This window comes from Acanthochromis polyacanthus, chromosome 10 (genome assembly GCF_021347895.1).
Source record: "Acanthochromis polyacanthus isolate Apoly-LR-REF ecotype Palm Island chromosome 10, KAUST_Apoly_ChrSc, whole genome shotgun sequence".
NCBI classification, from domain to species: Eukaryota; Metazoa; Chordata; class Actinopteri; family Pomacentridae; genus Acanthochromis; species Acanthochromis polyacanthus.
The window spans coordinates 358,905-368,321 of record NC_067122.1 but is presented as its reverse complement, the minus strand read 5'-3'; the positions used below and the strand labels follow the sequence as shown (position 1 = coordinate 368,321).

General features: G+C 41.7%; 1 protein-coding gene across 1 annotated transcript; it reads left to right on the top strand.

Moving 5' to 3' along the window:
* Window positions 1-719: 719 nt before the first annotated feature.
* On the top strand, window positions 720-7,715 carry LOC110970136 (polyadenylate-binding protein-interacting protein 2). Its single transcript, XM_022220351.2, has 4 exons — window positions 720-847; window positions 1,070-1,256; window positions 5,065-5,256; window positions 6,041-7,715. The coding sequence occupies exons 2-4, from the start codon at window positions 1,116-1,118 to the stop codon at window positions 6,104-6,106; spliced, it is 399 nt and encodes a 132-aa protein (XP_022076043.1). The 5' UTR covers window positions 720-847; window positions 1,070-1,115; the 3' UTR covers window positions 6,107-7,715.
* The last annotated feature ends 1,702 nt before the right edge of the window (window positions 7,716-9,417 follow it).

Here is a 9,417-nt window from a genome sequence, read left to right as displayed (position 1 = left end):
ATGTTAAGACCATGGACATGATTTTAGACACGAGAACTGACCTATTCTCTCATCTTTTCCACTTTCTATTTGTATGGGGACTATTTTGTTTTTTAAAACGCAAAAAAATCACTGGTTTTTTTATTAACCTAATGGTATAAATGACACATAAAGTCTCAGTATTATACATTGACTCGTCCTGAATGACTTGAAAATGATCCATAATTACAGAAAAAATAGTCCAGAATGACATGAAATTTGTTCTAAATGACTCAATTATCCCAGAGACTGAAAACTGATCCAAAATTAGGAGAAAAGATCCAAGCTGACATAAAATTTGTTGAAAATGGTGTAAAATAACTTGAAAGTTGTTCAAAATTATTAGAAAATTGTCCATAATTAAAGAAAATTAGTCCAGAATGGCATGAAGTTTGTCCTAAATGACTAGAAAATTAGGTTTACCACAATATCTTCATAAACTGAATAACTTTCAGTTTCACTCAATTGTATCTATAATATTTAAAAGAATCTTTCTGTAAAATTGCCATATGGTGTTTAGTTGTAGCCGGCCATGTTGATTTTATTCCTGAAAACAGCAAACATGTAAACTATTATACAAAAAGTCCCGCAATTATATATTGATCCTTTTCTTTTTTATACTTGTGAAAAGCCGTACTTTCCGACGCTCTGCTGCTATAGATTATTAACGGGCCGTTAGGTCCATGAAGGCAGCGGGCAGGTTCGTCCAATCAGGAGCGAGGACAGAGTGACGCTGCAGATGTAAACAAACAGAGGCAGCGCGGCCATTACAGTTCCTTAGAGTTCCTCAGAGTTTCCCGTTTGGATTCTCCGCCGTCGAACAAATCAGGTATTTCCGCCACAAAACACCACATTTCATTTTCTTACGTCTCTGTAGCGTCGCTGAGTGTTTGTGGAGACGTTTTGTGTCGCTGTGTTTCGTTGTTGTCGCCGTGTTTAGCTGTAAAAACGGCGTTAGCCCGCTGCTATTGTTGTCTGACTGTCAGCGGCCATCACAGCGGCCGCAGCTGCCAGCTTCAGCCTCACATTCTGCCCGTCTGCCCCCCGCCAGGGTCGCACCCCGGGCCGCACCGATCCGTCCGCCGGAGAGCAGGGACATGAAAGACCCGAGCATCAGCAACGCCGCCCCGAACATGACGATCAGCAACGAGGTGATCCTGAGCAACCAGTTCAACAACGAGGACGACCCATTCGCAGAGTACATGTGGATGGAGAACGAGGAGGAGTTCAACAGACAGGTGAGGAGATAAATACAAAAACATAAAACAGGTAACAGGTAAGGAGACACAAAAGAAGACAGACCGGTGAGGAAATAAAAACAGCAGACAGGTGAGGAGATTAATAAAAAAAAAAGAAACATAAAACATACAGGAGACACGAAAGAAGACAGGCCGGTGTGGAAATAAAAACAACAAACAGGTGAGGAAACAACAACAACACATAAGTGGAGAAGTGTAAAAGAGACAGGTGAGGACTGAAACAAGTGACCAGGAGTTTAACAGGTGAGGAGGTACAAAAAACCCTCTTCTTTCTGACCATTTTATGATAACATTTCAATTTAAAGTAAAGGATTGTTTAGCAGCTGAGAACAAATATCATTACAGTAGGTGTTTGTCTGACAATTCAGTATCTAAATTTAAGGAAATAATACCCTCACTGTTTACTTCAGCAACATTTACTGATAAATCAGAAGGCAATTATTATTATTTTACCCCCACAGAAGTGGATTATTATCTTAATAATGCTTCAGCCTCACTGCGTACAACTCTTGATAGTGTTGCACCTGTAAAAAAGAAAGTTATATCTCAGAGAAGACTTGCTCCTTGGTATAATTCCCAGCTGCGGACTTTAAAGCAGGCATCCCGAAAGCTGGAAAGAAAGTGGTATTCCACTAATTCAGAGGAAGTGTATGTGGCTTGGAAAAATAGTCTAGTAATCTATAAAAAGCTCTTCGTAATGCCAGGACAACTTATTATTCATCTTTAATAGATGAGAACAAGAACAACCCTAGGTTTCTCTTTAGCACTGTAGCCAGGCTGACAAAGAGTCAGAGCTCTGTTGAACCTTGTATTCCTTTAGCTTTAACCAGTAACGACTTCATGAGCTTCTTTACACATAAAATAGTTCTGATTAGAGATAAAATTAATCTGGCCCTTCCTACAAATGTCACAGATGCTTTTGAATTGGTCGCCTTTGGGCTTGCTCTGGGGGTCAGGCATTTGGGTTCTGTAAAGCGTCTTGACACGAGTTGACTGTAATTGACGCTATATAAATAAAATTGAATTGAATTGAATTGAAAAAACTGACAGGTGAGGATCAGGCCTGTGGCACATCTGGTTTGCAGGGAGGAACTGATACCTGAAAACTTTTTCAGACGAATGAGAAGGAGATAAACAGACAGGTGAGGATCAGGGCTGCGACGTACCTTTTTGCAGGTAGAAATTGATACCTGAAGTCTTTGGTTTTACAGGTTGGACAGAATCAGTTTCCAACGCCACACAAACACAGACTCTTAAGGTGGAACTCTGCTGTTACACATTTAAAGGAAAGTCTACCTTAAACTTGACTTTTCTTTGAGCTAAAACCTGCAAACACAGAATCTGAGCGACTTTCTGAGATAAAAATCTGGTGTTTAAGTTGTTGAATACATGGAAGCTACACTTTAACACTGAGTTGTTTTAGTTGGAAAATAAGTTCATGCTATATTACCTGGCTTTTAAGGTGGAAATGTGACGGTTGATGCTCAGACCAAAGACAAATGATACCACAGACTGTTCAAACACGCAAGAACAGAGTTTTCGAGATGGAAATCTGCTTTGGCTGCATATTAAAGGGAAATTACACCCAGAACCTGACTTGTTTCTACTTGAAAAGTGTAGTTAGCATCAATAAATACATGAAACGAACTTTTTAAGATGGATTTCTGGTGTTTCTAATGCTCAGTTTAATGCTACGTTCCACCCAGAGAGCCGAGGTCTGGGTGAACTAATAGAGAAGCGGCTTCTTTAGCTGGAATTCAGGTCAAGTCGTGACCTGATTGTGTAACCAGCTGACAGTGTTGGTCAACAGAAAGAAGGGGGTGGCTGTCTTTGTGTCCTGTTGGGAGTTTCCATCAAGATATTTTTACTTTTACAGAAACACTGAGGCCTTACATCAGTGTTGTACTGATCATTAAAAATACATGAAACCGGATTTAACACTCAGAGTTGCAACAACTAATCCATCAACATCCAACTGTAAACTCATCTCCAGCTGTTTGATCACTGAAGTCATTTTTACAATAAGATTGGTATTAATTCTGATTTCAGCTTCTTAAATGTGAATATTTTCTGTTTTTTTCCTCATCTATGACAGTTAAATGTGGCGGTATAGATCAGTGGGTAGAGTGGCCGTCTTGTAACTGGAAGGTTGCCGGTTCCATCCTCGGCCCGTCGTGCTCATGTCGAGGTGTCCCTGAGTAAGACACCTAACCCCTAATTGCTCCTGATGGGTTGTGGTTAGCGCCCTGCATGGCAGCTTCCACCATCAGTGTGTGAATGGGTGAATCATGTAAAGCGCTTTGGATAAAAGCGCTATATAAATACAACCATTTACCACTTAGTTAAATGACCAGACTTTGAGAAACACTGATCGATGTTTTTCACCGTTTTCCAGACAAAAACTAATCGATTCATCCAGAAAATAATGCACAATGGAAGTGTTTGTTCGCTGCAGGGTAAAGATTGTCAAACACCTGTGCTCTGACTGCACATTTCATCGTCAAGCTGAATATTTGGACTATTATTTCAGTGAGCTTTGGCTCAGCTGTGACCAACAGCGGAAAATTCAGTGTTTTCAGGTTGAACTGCAGAATTACAAGACCTAAAACATCAGAAACAGGATGTGACCCACAGCCACCAGACTGAGGAGAAAATGGTACGATCGAGAACCAAAACAGCACAGATGAGTCCCAAAGCAACGTATCATGCTCAAAAGTTAGAAATGTTCTTACTTTTGATGGAAAAGTAGTTTTTTCATTCTTAGTGTAGGGCAACTTTAACTCGTTTAGAGCAACTTTAAGTAATATAGAGCAACATTTGCTAATATAAAGCAACCTTAGCTCATTTTAGAACAACTTTAACTCATTTAGAGAAACTTTAAGTAATATAGAGCAACGTTTGCTAATATAAAGCAACCTTAGCTCATTTTAGAACAACTTTAACTCATTTAGAGAAACTTTAACTCATTTTAGAGCAACGTTTGCTAATATAGAGCAACTTTAACTGATTTTAGAACAACTTTAACTAATATAGAGCAACCTTAGCACTTTTTAGAGCAACTTTAGCTCATTTTAGAGCAACTCTAACTAATATAGAGCAATTTTAATTTATATGAAGCAACTATAACTAATACAGAGCAACTTTAACTAATACAGAGCAACTTTAATTCATGTGAAATACTGTTTAAAAGTTTGGGCTCACTTAGAAATGTAGTTGTTTTTGATAGAAAATCATTTTTTTCAATGACGATAACATTAAATGAGTGATAAATCCAGTGTAGACATTGTTAATGTGGTAAATGACTATTGTAGCTGTAAATGGCTGATTTTTAATGGAATATCTCCATAGGGGTACAGAGGAACATTTCCAGCAACCATCACTCCTGTGTTCTAATGCTACATTGTGTTAGCTAATGGTGCTGAAAGGCTCATTGATGATCAGAAAACCCTTGTGTAGTTATGTTAGCACATGGATAGAAGTGGGAGTTTTCATGGAAAACATGAAATTCATCCCAAATGAGACACAAAACATCAAAAACAAGACTAAAAAGTGACATAATGAAACATAAATGGAGACACAGAGCAACATAAATCAGACTTAATGAAAAAAGCAAGACAAAAACAGCAAAGTGACACGTTATGACAAAATTGGAACGCCACACATGAGACACAAACTGGCCTAAATAGGACATCAAAGTACAAAAAAAAACAAGACAAAGGATTAAAAAAATGACAGAATGTTGTGTTGTTGGGGTCGTAAACGGCTGGTGTGTGTTCTGGTGGTGCAGGTGGAGGAGGAGCTGTGGGAGGAGGAGTTCATCGAGCGCTGCTTCCAGGAGATGCTGGAGGAGGAGGAGCAGTGGGAGTGGTTCATCCCATCCAGAGACCTCCCCTCTCAGACCGTCAGCCAGCTGCAGGAGCAGATCGGCCTCCTGGTCCTGGACGCAGACGTCCACGCCGACGCCGACTTCGATGTTGTGGTGAGTTCCGTCCGCTTCGACCGGTCGGGAGCTGGAACCATTGGACGGACGAGATGCACTGGTCTGGTCTGATCCAGGTTCGTTAGGGCTGGTCCTGCTCAGAGTTGGTCTGATCCAGTTTAAAGTGGATCTGATCTAGTTTAAAGTTGTTCCAGTCTGGTTCTGATCTTGTAGTAACCAGTTTGAGTCAGTTAGTTCTGGTTTAATCCAGTTTAGAGTTGGTCTGATCCAGTTCAGATCTGGTCACATCGAGTTGAATCCAGTCAGCTCTGGTCTGATCCAGTTTAGAATTGTTTTTCTTTCTAGTTTATATCTGGTCTCAATTAATTTTATCCAGCTCATTCATGTTTGATCTGATCCAGTTTAGATCTTGTTTAGATCTGATCTGATCTGGACTAGATCTAGTCTTATTCTTTTCTTCCTGTATGAACACATGATTTACTCGGTAGCACGTTTGCTCGTAATCCAACTGAATATTTCTTCAACATTTGACGGCTGACTCAAACAGACGCTTAAATGAGACAAAGACAGTCGGTGGTGTTTTGGTGGACATCTTGCGTTGTTTACGTGAGTCTCCTGCCGGTTCTCTTGCCTGAACCTCTGAAGATGTTCAGACTGCAGGAACCACCTCTGGGGAAAATAAAGCACCGACTCCAGGGTAGCTGCTTCCAAATGTCTTGTAGTTTCGTCCAGTAGCTGCTGTTGGATTCTACAATGGAAACAGAGACTGAGACTGATAGAGCCGATTAGGTCACGCTTTCATTCATCTTCTTCTTTTGTCCAGGTGAACAGCAGTCTGAACCCCAACGCCAAGGAGTTCACTCCGGGCATCCAGAAACATGTCATGTGACCCCACCTGGCTCCGCCCCCTACCCCAGTCCGCACTGTGACATCGTCGACAAGATGTCTGCCGTATTTTCCAGCCGCCACTCGACCTTCAGCCTGACGTGTTGCCAAAGTTCTGCGCTCGCACGTGTTCCAGTTCAGAATTCTTCCTGTTACTGCGACCCTCCACCCGTCTGTCTGTGGAAACTCTCTGAATGTAAATCAGCTGAGAGGAGTGTTTGTGTTCACGTTAAACTCAGAACAAACTGCTCTGCTGTCTCCACGCTCACCTTCAGCTTTTATTTGCACTTTTCTTTTATAGAACCTGAGATCAAACCGTGGGCTCGAGTTTTATTTGATCGCCTTTAGCGCCGCCTCCCGTCAAAAAGCACTTTTCTGCTCGTTTGGTTTTACTGTGTTAGTTCAGAGTCTGGTCTAGTTTAGTTCCACTCTGATCCAGTTCACGTCATGTTTAGTCCACTGTTTATCCGCTCTGGTCCAGTTTAGATGTCATCTAATCCACTAGAATCCAGTTTAGATGTCGTCTAATCCACTATAATCCAGTTTAGATTTGGTCTTATCCACTATAATCCAGTTTAGGTCAAATTCAGTTTTGATCTGGTCAGTTTGGTCTGATCTGGTTCAGAGTTGGTAGATCAACTCTGATTCAGTTTCGTTTGCTTTGATCCAGTTTAGATTTGGTGTAATCCACTATAATCCAGTTTAGGTCAAGTTCAGTTTTGATCCGGTCAGCTCTGGTCTGGTTTATATCCGGGTCTGATCCAGTCTTGGGTCTAGATCAACTCTTTCGTTTGGTCTAATCCTCTTTGTCCTGTTTAGATATGACCCAGTCCAGTTTCATCCAGGGTAGAGTTGGTCTGATCCAGTTTGATCCCATTTCTATTTAGTACAAACAAGTTTAGATGCAGTCAGCTCTGGTTTGATCCAGATCAGAGTTGGTCTGATCCAGTTTAGATCCGGTCTTGTTTGTAGATCCGCTCTGATGAAGTTTGGATTTGGTACAGATTGATCCACCCTAATCTTGTTCATCTGTTCCAGTTTAGATGTGGCCTAAACCCATTATTCCCAGTTTAAATCCAGTATAAAGCTGGTCAGATCCACACTGATTAGGTGTAGATTTAGTTTGATCCAGGCAACTCTGGCCTAAACAGGTTTTGAGCTTGGTTGAATCTGTTATTTGCACAGTCCACTTTAGAACCGCTGAAATCCAGTTTAGACCCGGTCTGATCCAGTTTAGATCCGGTCTGATCCAGTTTAGATCCGGTCTGATCCAGTTTAGACCCGGTCTGATCCAGTTTAGACCCGGTCTGATCCAGTTTAGATCCGGTCTGATCCAGTTTAGACCCAGTCTGATCCAGTTTAGACCCAGTCTGATCCAGTTTGGAGCTGTTCTGGTCCAGTGAGACCTGCTAGTTTTGGTGTTTGGTTGGTTCCTTTGTGTTTCTCCCTGCTGGCCCTCCGACTCGTCGTTGCCTCATTAACTGATGTCGTGTTGACTTTTTTCTAAATGCACAGAAAGTACTGTATAAAAAGTCATATAAAGAAAAAAATGATGTAAAAAAATCTATTTTTTCTTAAACTACTTGAAAATAAATGTTTATGGAGAAAAAGCACGTCATGGTTTTGTGTTTGAACCCGTTATTGATTATTAGCTAAAAGCACTGATTACACTTCTTTATGTCAAGAATCAATCTGGGCTGTTTCTCAGAGGTTTTGTTCACTTTAATTAGATCCTAAGATTTATTTTTTTTGAATGTGAGGTAACTCCATCCAACTCTACATATTTTATCCACGCTTTGCAGCCATAAATGTCACTTCTCTGTTTAGTTTGTTCCGGCTCACAGTGAGAATAATGTGACACCCTCCAGCTGGACTCCAGGTGAGCCTGTTCATGAGCTGAGGGTCACACCTGGGATCAGGTGTCTCAGCCAGCATCAAACCTCCCTCATTTCCACCTCTCTCTGACAGGAGCTGCTTCCTTCTGGAGCTCCAGCCTGGTTCTGCTTTGGTTGACTTGCTTTGTACTACAATAAAACCTTTTCTTTAGTTGTCTCCCTGTTGTAGTTGCAGCTTCATAGCTGAGTTCTAACAAATGGGGGCTCATCCACACATTAGCAGAACCAGTGTGACCCTCGGTAGCTTTGCTGGGTGTTTTTTTGTGTGTGTGTGAATGAAGACCGGTGCTGTCTAATGTCTGGAGTGCCGCTGCGTTCTGGAGATCTGCACATTCTGGATGTTGGGGGACAATGTGTGTGGTGAGTGTTTTCTGGTGTTATAAAGCAGCTCTTGGTGAGTTAAAGTAGTTCTGTATATTGACTCAGAGGAAAAGTTTGCCGCCAGGCTGTGATGAGGATGGTTGTTTCAGAGTTCTGCTGCTTCTGTAGCTGTAAGTCGCTAAGTTCTGTCCCTGTTAGGCTTCAGAGCGAACTCCTTGGAGTCCGTTGGGGGGTCATAGTGTGGTGAGAACATGGTTGGAGCGGTCGTCTGGGGAGCACGTCTGAGGCTGCAGGTGTTGGTGCATAAATACCCACCACAGGTAGCACCTGAAGACCAGGGGGAGGATTCTGTTTGAGGCAGTTAGAGGGACGGAGCCACGCTGGCCAGTCAGCTGTTTGAGCTGCAGAGGTTTAATCAGGTTTGTATCAGTTCAGTTAGTCTGTTTGAGGCATGACTCTGGTTGAGGTTAGACTCCTGTGAAGCTGCTCTGAGCTCGACTTAACATTTGAGCAGCATGAAAGGTTACTGTTGTTACAGGTCGAGCTTAAAAGACTGGAGGAGTGGATGTTAAGCCTGAGCTCTTCTGGGGTTGTGGGTCAGACTCCTGGGGGTTCGTCTGGTTCTGCATTTCCTCCGTTTCCCCTTCAGAATCTGGTGGGTTTTTTTGTTTGTTTTTTAAATCTACAATAACTAGTATATTTAATGAAGCAAAGTTTTGCCTTCATACTGTGAGTATTTCAGAGTTACAGACCCTTCAAGTACATAGCGGTGGCTCCAGATTTATCACTTTTTAATGGACTTTATCCATCATTTCTGAGCCTCAGAACTTCATCCGTCCAGCAGATAGAACCAGGACATGTAGGAGGAGAAACATCTGAGATCTGGTGAAAACTGACACCAGATCAGTTTAAATCCATCCAGGTAGCGCTACCTGAAGACTAAGTCTGCTTTGTGTTCATTTTCTCCTTAACCAGCTTTGAGCATCAGTATTATGGGATGTATCATAGTGTGAATGACAGAGCCCTGTAAACAATTATTGGTACCCTGGATGTGTTTCTGATAATTCATCATAGAAAACATAGTAGAGTAGTAAAGAAG

Bases quoted from the DNA above. Each gene is read 5' to 3' on its own strand.
- LOC110970136 (XM_022220351.2), top strand. From the start codon at position 1,116: ATGAAAGACCCGAGCATCAGCAACGCCGCCCCGAACATGACGATCAGC. The intron at 1,257-5,064 runs GTGAGGAGATAA...CTGGTGGTGCAG, and splicing joins AGGAGGAGTTCAACAGACAG to GTGGAGGAGGAGCTGTGGGA. The intron at 5,257-6,040 runs GTGAGTTCCGTC...TCTTTTGTCCAG, and splicing joins ACGCCGACTTCGATGTTGTG to GTGAACAGCAGTCTGAACCC.